Source organism: Pseudomicrostroma glucosiphilum (genome assembly GCF_003144135.1).
Source record: "Pseudomicrostroma glucosiphilum strain MCA 4718 unplaced genomic scaffold BCV69scaffold_2, whole genome shotgun sequence".
NCBI lineage: Eukaryota > Fungi > Basidiomycota > Exobasidiomycetes > Microstromatales > Microstromataceae > Microstroma > Microstroma glucosiphilum.
This window is the reverse complement of record NW_020289914.1, coordinates 1,452,823-1,466,487: the sequence shown is the minus strand read 5'-3', so window position 1 is coordinate 1,466,487 and position 13,665 is coordinate 1,452,823. Positions and strand designations below refer to the sequence as shown.

The 13,665-nt window shown below is 56.2% G+C and overlaps 5 protein-coding genes across 5 annotated transcripts; 2 read left to right on the top strand and 3 right to left on the bottom strand.

The window, feature by feature from the left end:
• Nucleotides 1-24: 24 nt before the first annotated feature.
• BCV69DRAFT_280826 (putative RPL10-60S large subunit ribosomal protein L10) lies at nucleotides 25-1,474 on the bottom strand. The gene has a single exon (XM_025491745.1). It carries the CDS (start codon nucleotides 1,030-1,032, stop codon nucleotides 415-417), a length of 618 nt encoding a protein of 205 aa, XP_025350374.1. The 5' UTR covers nucleotides 1,033-1,474; the 3' UTR covers nucleotides 25-414.
• Nucleotides 1,475-2,333: 859 nt separating this feature from the next.
• On the top strand, nucleotides 2,334-5,963 carry BCV69DRAFT_280825 (hypothetical protein). Its single transcript, XM_025491744.1, has one exon. It carries the CDS (start codon nucleotides 2,467-2,469, stop codon nucleotides 5,671-5,673), a length of 3,207 nt encoding a protein of 1,068 aa, XP_025350373.1. The 5' UTR covers nucleotides 2,334-2,466; the 3' UTR covers nucleotides 5,674-5,963.
• BCV69DRAFT_112103 (hypothetical protein) lies at nucleotides 5,875-8,343 on the bottom strand. Its single transcript, XM_025489095.1, has 3 exons — nucleotides 7,884-8,343; nucleotides 7,111-7,799; nucleotides 5,875-7,019 (listed from the first exon to the last, which is right to left on the bottom strand). The coding sequence occupies exons 1-3, from the start codon at nucleotides 8,279-8,281 to the stop codon at nucleotides 6,076-6,078; spliced, it is 2,031 nt and encodes a 676-aa protein (XP_025350372.1). The 5' UTR covers nucleotides 8,282-8,343; the 3' UTR covers nucleotides 5,875-6,075.
• Nucleotides 8,344-8,525: 182 nt separating this feature from the next.
• Nucleotides 8,526-10,694, top strand: BCV69DRAFT_280823 (hypothetical protein). The gene is made up of 2 exons (XM_025491743.1): nucleotides 8,526-9,195; nucleotides 9,287-10,694. The coding sequence occupies exons 1-2, from the start codon at nucleotides 8,581-8,583 to the stop codon at nucleotides 10,529-10,531; spliced, it is 1,860 nt and encodes a 619-aa protein (XP_025350371.1). The 5' UTR covers nucleotides 8,526-8,580; the 3' UTR covers nucleotides 10,532-10,694.
• A 46-nt stretch (nucleotides 10,695-10,740) lies between these two features.
• Nucleotides 10,741-13,584, bottom strand: BCV69DRAFT_297157 (hypothetical protein; the record flags this gene model as incomplete). Its single annotated transcript, XM_025494090.1, has 2 exons — nucleotides 10,741-13,339; nucleotides 13,424-13,584. The coding sequence occupies 2 exons, from the start codon at nucleotides 13,582-13,584 to the stop codon at nucleotides 10,741-10,743; spliced, it is 2,760 nt and encodes a 919-aa protein (XP_025350370.1).
• Between the last annotated feature and the right edge of the window lie 81 nt (nucleotides 13,585-13,665).

Sequence of the window (13,665 nt, the reverse complement as noted above, 5' to 3'; positions counted from 1 at the left end):
CCCTCCTCCCCACCCCCCCTCCTCCCCACCTTTGTATGTATCTCTCGCCTGCTTTTGCTTTACGACGATCTTGATTAGAATGGACAATGCCGACTTCCTGCCAATCGATGCACTCAATCACACGTTCATTCGCCCCTTCACGACCTCGAAGTACGCTGCCCTGCCGTGTCGTGCCGTCTCACACCATGCTACGTCATGTCAAAAGTAGCTAGCTGGCTCATGCTGGAGCAGGCGCTGCTGAGTGAGATTGAAAATGTCAAGGAAAAGACGGGGAACAGTGTACAAGAGGGAGAGGGAGCGCGGGAGGGGTCATCCAAGTAGGAAGACGAGAGGCATGCTGAACTCTGAACAAGTCCAAGACCTGACCTATGTCCGTCCATCCTTCATCAGACAACCAATCGCCACTGGGTGGATTTACTTCGAGGCAGCGACCTTGGCCTTGAGGCGCAGGTTCTGCTCGAGCGGTCCACGGTCGTTGAGGTACTGGAGGTAGCATCCGTCCCTCATGACACGGTTCTCTGCGCGTGCGGTCTGGTACTGCTCCTTGTTCATGTTGGTGAAACCCCACTTCTTTGAGATGATGATCTTCTGACGACCGGCGAACTTGTATCGCGATCGGCGAAGAGCCTCCATGACGACGGCCTTGTTGCTCTCACGAGTTCGGACCGAGAGGAGAATCTGACCAATGTCGACACGGGCGACGGTGTCGTAGGGCTTTCCGTAAGCTCCACGCATACCAGTCTGCAGCCTATCGGCACCAGCGCAGGACAACATCTTGTTGATTCGGATGACGTGGAAGGGGTGCACACGAACCCTCAGGTGGAACGAGTCCTTACCAGAGGTCTTGGTCACGTACTTGTTGGCGCAAATACGGGCAGCCTCGAGAGCCTCGGATGTGATCTGCTGGTGCTCGTCACAGACCAAGTGGCAGCAGAAGGGGAAGTCATCGACGGAAGCCTTCTTTCGGCCCAGATCGAAGATACGGATCTGTGTGAGGGGAGTGCAGTAGCAGTGGAATGGTGTAAGCAACATGGTGGATGGCAAGGCAAGTCTATAGTTGTGCTCGTCCTGGCTCGCTAACCGGGTTTCCCACCCCTCCTGACTCCATCATGGGCAGTGGCGTGCCTAGGGACTAGTACCACCTGCATTGCGAATCACAGCAGATCCTCTGCGTTTGCGAGTCTTGCCCCGCCTCCCATCCACGCCTTTCTGGCCTACTCTTTGAAGAGACAAAGGTCCGCTCTGATATCCATGTCATTGGAGCACCTTCTGATGCTCCTTTGCACGCCAACCATCCCAACGCTCAGTCGCCCCCTCCCTCAAATGGACCTTCCCCTCAGGTCATGACCCTCACCTTTGGGTCGGGTACACCACGGTTGTACCTGGACTTGGGGAACGGCTTGTTCTTGCAGTATCGGTAGCACCTTGCTGGTCGTCGTGCCATTTTTGCTGATGATGTGGGGGGATGACGGGGTGATGTGAGGAAACGGGAGGAAGGATGAGGCGTATAATTCCTCGAGGCACAAGGGAGGGGGGGCAGCAGCGCTCGCCCGTCCGCCCAGCCTGCCTGCCTGCCTGCCTGTTCGCCCCCTTGCCCGCCTCTGCCGCTCTCTGGCGGGCGGCGGCTGCACGAGCGCGGCGGAAGCCAGCCAAACCGCAGTTCAAAGTCCGCCCGCCCCTCCTCCAGCACCTTTCTTACGCCCGTAACATTGTAAGAGTCACAACATCGACGTTCGCCGACGATCGCGGCAGGATGTAGAGAGGGTCAGGGCAACAGCACTGCTCACAATGAGTCATATGACACAGCATGCGAATCATCACTGAGCCCGAGCACAGGGGCACACTGAAAAGAGGCAGGCGGTGAGGCTGCTTGCAAGATGACATTCAGCGGCCCTTCGGCTTCCGTCGCTTCGGTCCAAGCTGGAGTAGAATGTCTTGCCGGTTACGAGTCGAATATGTAGCTCTGACCCGGTGGAATTGAGGCCACGCTCGGAGCAGAGGACCTCAGATGAGGCTTCAAATATGAGTCCCTCACCCCACAGCGTTCTGAGGTCTAATGAGCCTGCCTAAAGCTGGTGTCCGGCGATCTCAGAAGTGAACAATGTTGGCTTTGAGTAGTCGCTGGGGCCCATCAGTGGTGCTACCAGCTTCAAGTGTCGGCTCTTCGGAGCGGTATTTTCTCGCCAGTAGGGCATGGACAAAGCTAGCCGTGCTCGGATCCGCCTTGCTTCCGTTCCGTGGCGCGTCTATTTGGTGCCTGACGGAAAGAGAGAGTTCAGGGTCCGCCACCCGCTCCACGGTACAGTGGGGTGAAAGGTACGCTACATTTGCCACTCAGTTCTTCCAATTCTAAACAGCAAGCCAGCAAGCGACGTCCATCCCCTACATCCCCCTCCTCTCGTCCCCCTTAGATCTCCTTTCCCAACAAGTACCACTCCTGCACTCCTCCTCTTTCCCCCTCCCAGTATGGCCAGTCGTCGCACCAGCGGCAGGCTGAGCGCTGTTGGCTCCAAGCAGGCAGCATACACCGTCGACAACGACATGGACGATGACTCCGACTCGACTCCAGATATGCCTACCGGCAATAGCAGCAGAACAGCCTATACACCTGCCACTAGCATCGCTGATGACGACAGCAAGAGCAGCGCTACCAAGTTCAGCAGTAAGAAAGCTGCTTCTCTCAGCGACTCGGAAGAGGTCGAAGCGGGGTTGTCCACTCGCGCAAAGGCTCCTAGCAGGGCCTCAAAGATTGTCAAGGCAACCCCCTATAGCAGCACAGCAGGAAGCAAGCGCAAACGCAAAGATCCCAACGATGTCGTCCCAAAGCAGGAGCGAGAGTCATCTGTCGAATTCATTGAAGCGAGACCGGCTTCCGTAAGCAAAGGCAAGCAACGTAGCATCGCAACCAATGCTGCTATCAAGAGGCAAGTCGATACCGATGACGATCTGTCTGACGAAGAAACGACGAAGAAGACATCACAGACTTCTCACTACTTCGACAAAGGGAAAGTCCCACTCAAGTCAGACAGCATCGCCAATGAGCTGGGAAACTACATCTTGGACGATGACGACGACGCATTCGAGAATATGCTTGACAATCAGAATGATGTCGATGACGTTGAAGACGCCTGGGAAGACTCGGATGAAGACTTCAAGGAGCCTTCAAGGAGCCGCAAGAGGAACACGGCTACCAAAGCGAAGGCAGCTCCCAAGAAGGCAATCAGCAAGGGTAAGGGTAAGGCGAAAGCTCAGTCGTCCGCGGCTTCAACGTCTCGAGGTCGCAAGACTCCGGCAAAGCAGCGCGGTCGTGCTGGATACAAGGCAAAGGCTGCTTCTGATGACGATGACGATGACTACCAGAGTGAGGACGCCGAAGAAGACTTTCTCGCAGAGACTTCTGGTGACGATGACGATTCAGCATACCCAGCAAGCAAGCGACAGCGAGCCCCTCATGGCGGAGCAAAGATTTCCACCAGTCATTTCAACGACACGACGGACGACGATGATGACGATGATGACGATGATTCCGGGTCAGACGAGGGAACGCCAGCGAACGCGGTCGCTAGCGGAAGCATCAACGCAGAGGAGCAGCAGTACGAGACCAAGATCCAAAGGGACAAGAGGCTCGCGAGGGAAGCACGACAGGCTCGAATCGAAAAGAACCGTAAGAAGAAGGGAAAGGCCAAGAAGAAGGCCAGGACCCAGTTCCAGAAGACCAATGACGCCTTGAAGCGACACCATCCGGAGCTTCGCGGCGTCTGGAAGAGACTAGCCAATTCCGCCGACAACGACAAGAAGACGAAGGCACAGCAGCCAGCTGGGCTGTCTTGCCCGCTCCTTCCTTTCCAGCTCGAGGGACTCAACTGGCTCATCAACCAAGAGAAGGGAGAGTGGAAAGGCGGAATCCTTGCCGACGAAATGGGCATGGGCAAGACCGTGCAGATGATCTCTCTGCTGCTTTCCGACCGCAAAAAGCCAACGCTAGTCGTGGCACCTACCGTAGCCATCTTGCAATGGCGCAATGAGATCGCGAAGTACACCGATGACGCGCTCAAAGTGACAGTCTGGCATGGAGCTACCCGAGAGGCAGACGTCAAGAAGTTACGAGAGCAAGACGTCGTCTTGACGAGCTACGCAGTCATGGAGAGCTCTTTCCGAAAGCAGCAGATCGGTTTCAAGAGAAAGGGACTGATCGTCAAAGAACAGTCAGCTTTGCATTCAGTCATCTGGCACAGGGTCATTCTCGATGAAGCTCACAACATCAAGGAGCGAGCTACCAATACCGCCAAGGCTGCATTTACTCTTCAGACCACCTATCGATGGGCGCTCAGTGGGACACCTCTTCAGAATCGTGTCGGAGAGCTCTACTCGATGGTTCGCTTCCTCGGCGGTGATCCTTACGCCTACTACTACTGCAAGTACTGTCCATGCAAGAGCTTGCACTGGTCGTTCTCGGACAGACGATCTTGCGATAGCTGTGGTCACACGCCCATGCATCACGTCTGTCTCTGGAACGTTGCCATTCTCAAGCCCATCCAGAAGTATGGCACTTCTGGAGGTGAGGGCAAGGACGCATTCAAGCGCCTGCGAACTCTTCTGGACAAGTTGATGCTTAGACGCACGAAGCTCGAGCGTGTGGATGACATGGGTCTTCCACCTCGCACCATCACAGTGCGAAAGGACTACTTCAACGAAGAAGAAGAGGACCTGTACGACAGTCTCTACGGCGAAGGCGTGCGCAAGTTCTCCACATTCATCGACTCCGGCACTGTTCTCAACAATTACTCGAACATCTTCACGCTGCTGACGCGAATGCGACAGATTGCGTGCCATCCTGATCTTGTCTTGCGCTCCAAGACTGGTCTCAAGAACAAGCTGCTGGGGGATGCTGCTCTCGAGAGCTTCCATCTGTGCAAGATTTGCACTGAAGAGGCCACCGAGCCTATCGTCAGCAAATGTCGCCACGTCTTCTGCCGACAGTGTGTTCAGCAGTATATTGACTCGGTGTTCGGAGATCAGGCTCCTGACTGCCCCTACTGCCACTCGACCTTGTCGATCGATCTCGAGCAGGAGGCTCTCGAGGATACGCATGACGGCAGCAACACCAGGCAGGGCATTCTTGCTCGAATCGATACCGAAAAGTGGCGCAGCAGCACAAAGCTCGAGGCTCTCGTTGAAGAGCTCAACTCGGTTCGTCGTGAGGACTCGACCACCAAATCCATCGTCTTTAGTCAGTTCGTCAACTTCCTCGACCTCATTGCCTTCCGCCTCCAGCGAGCCGGCTTCAAGATCTGTCGTCTGGAGGGTGGCATGACCCCCGAGGCCCGAGATCGAACCGTCAAGTATTTCATGAACAACCCCGATGTTACTGTCTTCCTCGTATCCCTCAAGGCAGGAGGTGTCGCTCTCAATCTCACCGAGGCCAGTCGAGTCTACCTTATGGATCCCTGGTGGAATCCAAGTGTAGAGCTGCAGGGTATGGACAGGATCCACCGACTGGGTCAGCATCGACCCATCGTCATGACCAGGATGATCATCGAGAACAGCATCGAGTCTCGTATCGTAGAGTTGCAGCAGAAGAAGTCCAATATGATCAACGCGGCTCTAGCCGACGACGATTCTGCCATGGGCAGGCTCTCTGTCCAGGACTTGAAGTTTCTCTTCACCCTTTAGATCGGCCGGCCACTCTCAGAGGCCAGCACCAAGAAGAGGGCGGCGAAGCGTGTGAGGCGATCGCGTACGAGACGATTCTCGACGCCATTGCCGATGAACCTTCGGTCGTCTCTTCCTACTTCATCCATCTATCTTTCTTGTCATCGTGTGTTCTCTCTTATGCATTCATAGATACTGTGTATCGCCACACTCCGAGACTGAAGAGGCAACACTTCATACCTATCTCTTTTAGATCTCTATTTTGTACATTTCTTCGCGTCACCGGCTTCCGAATTCAATGATCTGAACCTTCATCTGCAGCAGACACGTGATAGTTTTGAGCTATGGCTACATTGTATGAACATGTCGGACAAATTATGCTGGTATTCCGTGTGATGCCCTCTAAGCCGAATGAGTATAGCGCTACACGCTTCTCAAATACCAAGCGCCAATTCCCAGTGCTCCCACCGCCGCGCAACCAACAAGAATGTGTACAGCGATCATCTCCCTGATCATCCACTGGTATTCTCTCACATCCGCCATCGCCGCCTGTTCATCCTTGGGCACGTCCTCCATACCTTCAACCCCTTCACTCCCGCCATGAAAGTGAGAGCGCCGCATTCCCAAATTCCAGACGATGAGCCTTCGCAGCAGCTTGCGGGTGGAGCGATCGCGTGTTTCTTCCCACTTCTTGCCTCGTGTAGAGGGAAGGTACCACTTGGAGAAGCTGGTCGTGAGATACATTCCCAAGTACGTCAGTGCCACGCGCAATCTCGTCCCTCTCGAGGAAGGCGGAAGACGAAGCGCAGTGGAGAGGGTTTGACCGAGGAGGGAAGAGGAGAGGGCAATGTGCAGCGGGAGGGAAGTGTAGAAGGGTGGACGCGCCGCAATGGACGTGAGGATGCGCAGGGTGGGAGCGGCCTGTCGAGCTACATCCTCCTCAGAGAAGAGATTGAGCACGCAGGACCAGAGAGCTCGATCCGCTCTAGAGCAGTCTACGAGACAAGATCGGACCAGCCGATCATCGACGCCCATCAACCAGCCAATGTAGCGCCACAAGCCAAGGTACGCCTCGCGTTCCTCTGGTGTGAGCGTGAGACCCATTCTTGACAAGGAGGCTAGAGGCGCAGCGGAGAATGAGAGCAGGGTTGCGAGAAGATCGGCTTGGTTCAGTGGTAGGCATGAGGGTGGAAGGGAGAGCTTCGAGGCGACTCGAGTGCGTACGCGAGCATGCAGCAGTCGTACCGAGAGGGTTGCCTCACGACCTGGGCCACCGAAAGAAGAGCTCCTACTGTCAGAGCCTTGAAGCTTGCCATCGCCCGGCGGTATAAGAGTATCTACAGTCTCCATGACATCTAGCACCCATTCTAGATGGATAGGCAAGCAATACGGCACGTAGCGTCAGTTGTGCACTTTCCGGATTGGGTTCCAACTGCTTCCACATCGGTATAGACTCACGAGTGGTCTCCATTAACCGCCTCCAAGTCTTGTCACCCTCTTCGACATCCTTCTTCTTCTCCTTTTCGCTCTTCTCCTTGCGCTGAATGGCGTCCTGCCGTTCCTCATCAAGACCCTGTCGCTCGGCAGGGACAAGATAGTTCGTGGCCTTCAACACGCCCGTCAATCGGGGACTTGCAAAGCCGCCAGCGAGCGAGAAGTGCAGCAGAGACATGAGGATACCGCCAGAATAGCGATAGAAGACCTTCTGGCCTAGCTCAACCAGTCGAGCTTCTTCAGCCAGCTCTTCTGCTCTTTCTGCCTCCGAGAGGCTCTTCCACTCCTCATCGTGCCAGGAGGTGAGCTGCTGCAGCCGCTCGAAGCAAGCCTCCTCCCCTTCATAGCCGGCCTCTAGTTCTTCATCAGGTATCAAGTCTTCGTGCGAAGATCGTTGCTCCTTTGATAGCCAGGCAGGCGTCTTGACGCCGCGTCGAGCATCGCGCTCTGCATACCACTGTAGCGGAAGGACACCTGCACCTCTAGGTGGCCGCCGTTGTGTCGCAAGGGAAGCGAAGCGAGATAGCTCTGGAGCATCTGAAGACGGCTGCAGGCGACCGAGAAGGTCGTTGGTCGGAGTCTCGCCATTGGCCGGTTGTGATAGGATCGACCGGAGGGCGGTGTCCGCAAGTGGGTCAGCGAGAGCTTCCCACCTGGGCGAGCACGCAGAGAGACCGTACTGTCAGTGAATGCTCTAAGCAAAGGGGCCTTTCTACAACACGTAATACTCTACTCACTTCCTGAGAGCTCTCAACTCAAGGCAGCCATCCTCCTTGCGCCAATACCCAACGCGATCCCAGGCCTTGAGCAGCTTCCCCTCCTTCGCATCATGCGCCTCATCAGCCCAGTCTACATCCACAGCGTTAACGACTTGCCGCCGGAGCTTCCATGGGGCTATTTGAAGACGCCAGCAGAGGGATAGCCAATGCTTGAAGAGGGTGGGAGAGGGGAGGAAGGGCAGGGAGACGTACGAGGGAATGCCTGGCAGCCGGGAGAGGGTGGCGGGAGGGGCTAGTGCGAGGAGGTTGGGTGGAGGCCGGAATAGGTGGGCCAGAGCGGGCAAGAGGAGCAACAAAGCCGATGAGATCAGCAGAGAGGGCGAAGGTAGAAGGGGAAAGGGGGATGTCATCTTCATCGATCCCTATGCTTCATAGGAAGAGGCTGCGATGGAGAAGGGGTCGAGGTGTTGCTCACAAATTACGACTGTGAGTGTCATTCTCGAATATTGGTCTCGACGGAAAGCGGAGTTCGAGTTGAGTATATAAGCGTGCAGCTGAATCGCGACTCCCACGTGGCCCACTTTACGCGTCCACCACCCGTCGCCGACGTGCAGCGCGCCAAGGGAGGAGAAATGAGTAGAATATCTCGCCTCCCAGACACCAACACTTCCGCACCCTGCATACCAACATCGACACCCAACTCCCCCAAATCGCCATGGTGCCCACCAACACACCCTTTGCACTTGCGCTATCGTCGCCATACAGTCTCATCCAGGACATCTTCACTCGCTCAAGAAAGTCCTCGGAAGAAGTGCCAACAGCGGTATCTGACGAATTCAGGCGGGCATTCCCCGACAGCGAGACGCGGGCCAAAGTGCCCTACCTGAGCAGAGGAAATCTTCAGCAGCTCAAAGGAAAGACGGTACGATGGAAGGGTATGGTGCAAGACAATTCCATGGGCAATGAGATTGTGCTAGCTACACTGCCAGGTTCGTCTGAGCCCAAGTGTGCTCTGTACGGAGCGGACTCTCTGACTACAGAAGGTGCAGCTGGATCGGAAGCAGCAACGGAAGCCTTTGGCGCTCCTTCTGGATCGGATCTGACCGAGAGATCTGTGCTGTATGCAGCCAGCCTCCCTGGAAGATCGAGCTGGGCGAGGGACGCAGACAGGGCAGCTCTGGCGTTGGAAGAGGCATTCAGTGCAGGAGGGTCGGAGGGTGTGAGAAGTTCAGAAGCCCCAGAGGCCAGTACTAGCTCGGCCACATCCTTCGGCGTCAAAGAAAAGGTTCCAATGTCAGACTCATCCGATGCACTTGGTGTCCTGCTCAAGGTGAGTCCTGGCCCTCAAGAGGTTCCAGCATCGCGAAGCACTTTGTCTGACAGCTCTCTCCGCCTCTCTCATTTTGCAACCTCCACTATAGGTCTACGACATCACAGCGGCCGAGGCACTTCAAGCAGGCGACGTGGTTGAAGTCGTTGGTATTCTCGATTTTGGACCTCTGCCGAGCTCAGAGTGGGCTTCCGGCTCTTCAGCAGCAGACGATTCCGCGGTGCCTGAACAGCTCCATCCTACACTTCACGTCCTCTACCACGATAAGCTCGCCGACGTCTGGTCTTCTAAGCCTGCTGAGAGTTCTGCATCAACTTCGAACAGCGCGGCTGTCTCAACGCAGACTGCTGAGACGACCCGGGCGGCTCTGATCAGCAAGCTGGCCGCCACTCTAAGCGGCGATGAGACGGCAGCAGAATGGCTCTTGCTCGCTCTCATCGCCAGTATCCACACCCGCAAAGCGCCCTTTGCCCTCGGACACCTGTCCCTGCGACTCCACCTCCCGACCTCCAATAGCCCCTCCGAGCTCCCTGCTCTACTCTCCCACCTCCTGCCCTCGGTCGTGCCTCTGCCCCTCACCCTCAAGAGCCTCAACGATCCTTCCATTTCCTACCCTCCTCACTCCCTTCCAGACAGCACAGGGCTGCGCGCTGGCCACTTGCAACTGCCCCGCGGCACGACGCTCCTCGTGGAAGAGGCCATCTCCGAGGGCAAGCTAGGCGCTCACGGTCTTAGTAACCTGGAGTGTCTGCAGGAGGTAGTAGGTCGGAGCGAGCTAGGCTATCGTTTCCCCTTCAACCCAGCGCCGTTCATGCTGCCAGTGGATCTGGGCGTGGTGATCCTCTGCCAGGAGGAAGCGCTGAGTGCAGAGGAGGAGGCAAAGGGTGGAAAGAAGGCGCTGAGCGGTGGATTGATCAAGTGCGATGTAGACGTCCTCGTCTCGCCTTCTTCTGCCAGCAGCTCAGCAGCAAAGACCGAGCAAAGCAGCAACAGCAGCGATGCAGATCTGCCTGCACTGCGTAACCACCTTCTCCGAGCTCGCCAACTCGCCCGCACACTAGCCGTACCAGCAGTCGTAGCAGAGGAGATTCAAAAAGACTTTGTCGCATCGCGCTCCTCTGCAAGCGCCTCGACGAATGCATCGGCTGCTGCTGCTGCTGCTTCGGCAAGTCAGGAAGACCTCCTACGACAGATGGACGTCGCGCGTCTTCTTTCTGCCTCGAGAGGTCGAGCCGAACTGACCTTTGAAGATTTCAAGAAGGCCAAGGAGATGGACCAAAGGAGAGTTGAGGAGCTTGCTGTGAGGCGCAAGGTCGGGGTGGGTAAGCAGAAGTAGCTCGTCGATTATTGTACACGTAGGCAGGGGTATGGGTATGGGTGTCTGGTTTTAAGTTTACGAGGGTTTCGTGATGTAGTAATATGAATTGTGACGATTGTAATGCAGAGTGATGATGCTCGATGTGAAGGAACTCGTGAAGAAATATACAAAGGGTGCGGATATCTGCTCCGCCCGCTACTTGAGCTGTTAAGTCTACGCAAATGTCTCTAGGTGCTCCTGAATTTGAATCTGTCCAGAGACGGTCTGCCTAGACTAGGCACCGCGTCTCCCGTCTGCCTCTGCTGACCAGCACCTCCAAATTGCAAGACGCCTCGCTGCTGCTGCTGTTGCTTCTGCCTCTTGCTCTTCTCCCCCACAATACCCTCCTCACCACTAGGCAGAGTCCCTGCTCTCTGTCTCCCGGCCTCTTCCTTTTGCAAGGACAAAGGCGCTGCGCCTAGACTCAAACTCTTCTTCGTCTCGCTAGGGCTACCCACGTACCTGAACGCCGAAAGTGGGGACTGCTGGCGAATCTGCCCATCCTCTGCGCCACTATTGGACGAGCGAGCCGAAAGCGGTAAGACGGACAAGCTCCTGCTTGTTGTCAGCTTGGGCTGTGCGACGGCAGGACTGTCCACTTTCATCCTCTTGATCGCCGAAGTCGGAAGCAACTGGGGAGAAGGCACATTCTCCGCATCATCGTTACGGCTCTGGAAGGAGAGACTTCTCTTGCCGACTGGAACAGGAGTGCGAGCCTTGCTGGTCGATGCAGTCACCGGAGCAGCAAAGGGAGTATTCTCCGCCGGGCTCTGGTAAGCGTACAAGCGCAGAGGCCGATTGCTAGGCGTTCGCAGCACAGTCCGAGGCCGGACTGGGGTTGCATTGTCGCCTTGAGCCGTCCGAAGAGGCTGGTGGCGGTATCTAGCCCACAGGGAGGGGCTTGCTTCAGCCTGTGCTGATCCCGTACCGTCTTCTTCTTCTTCGTCCTCTTCTTCTCGCTCTTCATCTGCAAAGTCAACGTCTTCGGCAGATAGAGATCGCTTGCGCCCAGTGCGCTCTTTTTGAAGAGGCAGAGCAGGCTCAGCAAAGCGGGCAGTAGACGCTATTGGAGGAGTCTCCTTGTCTTGCACTGGCGAAGAGATGATGTCCTCCTTTGGACTTGCAGGTGACATTTCGCGCAAAATCAAGCCCTCTTGGTGACCACTTGTTTGCCCTCCGCTCCCGTCTCTCTTCAACCTTTTCACTGGACTGACGCTCGCCTCCCCTACCTCGGTCGACGGCGACGAGAATGCCGAGCTTCCTGATGACGTCTCTTGCCAGCCACTCCGCTTCTTCGGCGTCGCGTGAGCATCCTCTGAGGAGACTTCACTAGCGCAATCCCTCACAGCCCATTCGAAGCCTTCCCCCTCCTCCTCCTCCGCCGCTCCTCCCCCGGGTCGAACCTTTTCGGCCGTCTTCTCCGAGATGAGAGCTGCGAAGGCAGGGATCTTGTCACCCTCATCTTCGCTCATCAGCAATCTGGGATCAGCCCCATCCAGCTCGCAGAAATAGTCGCCGATGCCAGAGATGGGTGACTGACTAGCATTGGGGTGCTGCGTGAGCATCGCGGAATCAGAATCCGTATCCGGAGTCCTCTCAACAGGGTCAGGAGAGATGACTTCCTGTGCTGGCGGAGTAGCAGCTTTACGCTTGCCTCCAAAGAAGGGACTTTTGACGGTTGTCGAGGTGCCAACATTGCTAGTGAGCGTGTTAACGTCTCTGATCCCAAGAGGCTGCCGAGGTGTCTGCATAGTAGGGAGCGAGACGGCCTTGCTCGTCTTTGAGCCTGCTGGTCGTTTGCCAAAGTTGAGCAGCGTAGTCTGGCCTTGCGGGAGGGCAGGCGGCAGACTGTCCCTGCTTGTGTTCCTGCGAAAGGCTGCCCTGGACGATGATGCGACGGCCGCTGCTGATCTTCGTGCACCTGGCTGAAATCCCTTGGCTATGTCGACCATAGCTGATCTTGAGATCGGATCGATCTCTCCGTGAGCAATACCTCTTGCCACGTCCCGAGCGATCTCGGGACCAACATAGTCCATAGCAGTCTCATCAGCCTCGAGAGCATTCAGAGTTGTTAATGTTTCACTGCGCGGACACCACACCCTCTGGTAGAGAAAGGTCTTTTCAGCCTGTTCGAACTTTGCTTGGTAGTCTGGTGGAATCTTCATCTTGCCCTCCAGTCGTACGGCCTGCAGAACTTTGTTGACCGTCTTGTATCGCTGCAGAAGCTTGTGTGCATTCTTGAGACCCATGCCCGTAATCGACGGAAGGTAGTCGCAGCCAGAGAGGATGGCCATCTGGCGGAAGAGGTCGGTGGTCCAGCCTGCAAAAGAGAGTGTCTTGCAAGCTGTGAAGCGCGAGGACAAAATCTCGATGCAGTCGCCGTTGGAATCCATCTTGAAGAGTACTTTGCGGCAGCCAAAAACGAGGAGGTCCGAGTCCTCGGTCACTACAGCATCGATCATTCCCGTCTTCTCTAGGTAGGCCAGCTGCGCATCAGCCTCGTAAGGGGCAACGACGTAAGGTACACCCTCCGCTTTGAGACACTTGATCAATTGGTACGCCATCTCTGGCGTGATGTCGATGCACTTTGCAAATGCCTCAAAGGCAGATCCTTTTCTGCCATCTCGGATGAGCGACTTGGCTCTCGCCAGATTCTCGCTTCTGCGCGCCTCACGCTCCTCCTCTGTGCCCGCCTTGCTTGGCAGACGGTCGCCGTCGAAGACTACGTACGGCGTAATGCCATGGTGCCTGAGCATGCGGATACGATGCATAGCATAGTTTGTGTACCTGTTGCCCGAGGAGTAAGGCAGACCATGAGGTCAGCCTGTGCGGCGCTTGCCACACTGCCTGGCGTCCGTCTGTTGTACTCACTGCGTCGTCGCCTCGCCCAGTACGAGCTTCTCTGCACACCCATAGGCGCCCCTGTGCAGCCATACGTATCCATCGATGCCCAAAGTCTGTCCTTTGTACTGTGAGACGTTGGTCGGCGTCTGTACGTCCTTGAGCAGGGGGAGCAGGCCCTGAATCCCCATCCTAGTGGAGGAGGCGCCCAAAGAGGCGCGCCCGTGCTCAAGCCGAGGGTACTGTCAGAAGCATCGAGGCGCAGATTGTGA

What these genes read in the sequence shown, in the direction of transcription:
- BCV69DRAFT_280823 (XM_025491743.1), top strand. Translation starts at nt 8,581, where the DNA reads ATGGTGCCCACCAACACACCCTTTGCACTTGCGCTATCGTCGCCATAC. An exon ending in CACTTGGTGTCCTGCTCAAG is followed by an intron (nt 9,196 to 9,286) that starts GTGAGTCCTGGC and finishes CCTCCACTATAG; the next exon opens with GTCTACGACATCACAGCGGC.
- BCV69DRAFT_112103 (XM_025489095.1), bottom strand. Translation starts at nt 8,281, where the DNA reads ATGAAGATGACATCCCCCTTTCCCCTTCTACCTTCGCCCTCTCTGCTG. An exon ending in GAGTTGAGAGCTCTCAGGAA is followed by an intron (nt 7,800 to 7,883) that starts GTGAGTAGAGTA and finishes GTGCTCGCCCAG; the next exon opens with GTGGGAAGCTCTCGCTGACC. An exon ending in GCGGTTAATGGAGACCACTC is followed by an intron (nt 7,020 to 7,110) that starts GTGAGTCTATAC and finishes CTATCCATCTAG; the next exon opens with AATGGGTGCTAGATGTCATG.
- BCV69DRAFT_280826 (XM_025491745.1), bottom strand. Translation starts at nt 1,032, where the DNA reads ATGTTGCTTACACCATTCCACTGCTACTGCACTCCCCTCACACAGATC.
- BCV69DRAFT_280825 (XM_025491744.1), top strand. Translation starts at nt 2,467, where the DNA reads ATGGCCAGTCGTCGCACCAGCGGCAGGCTGAGCGCTGTTGGCTCCAAG.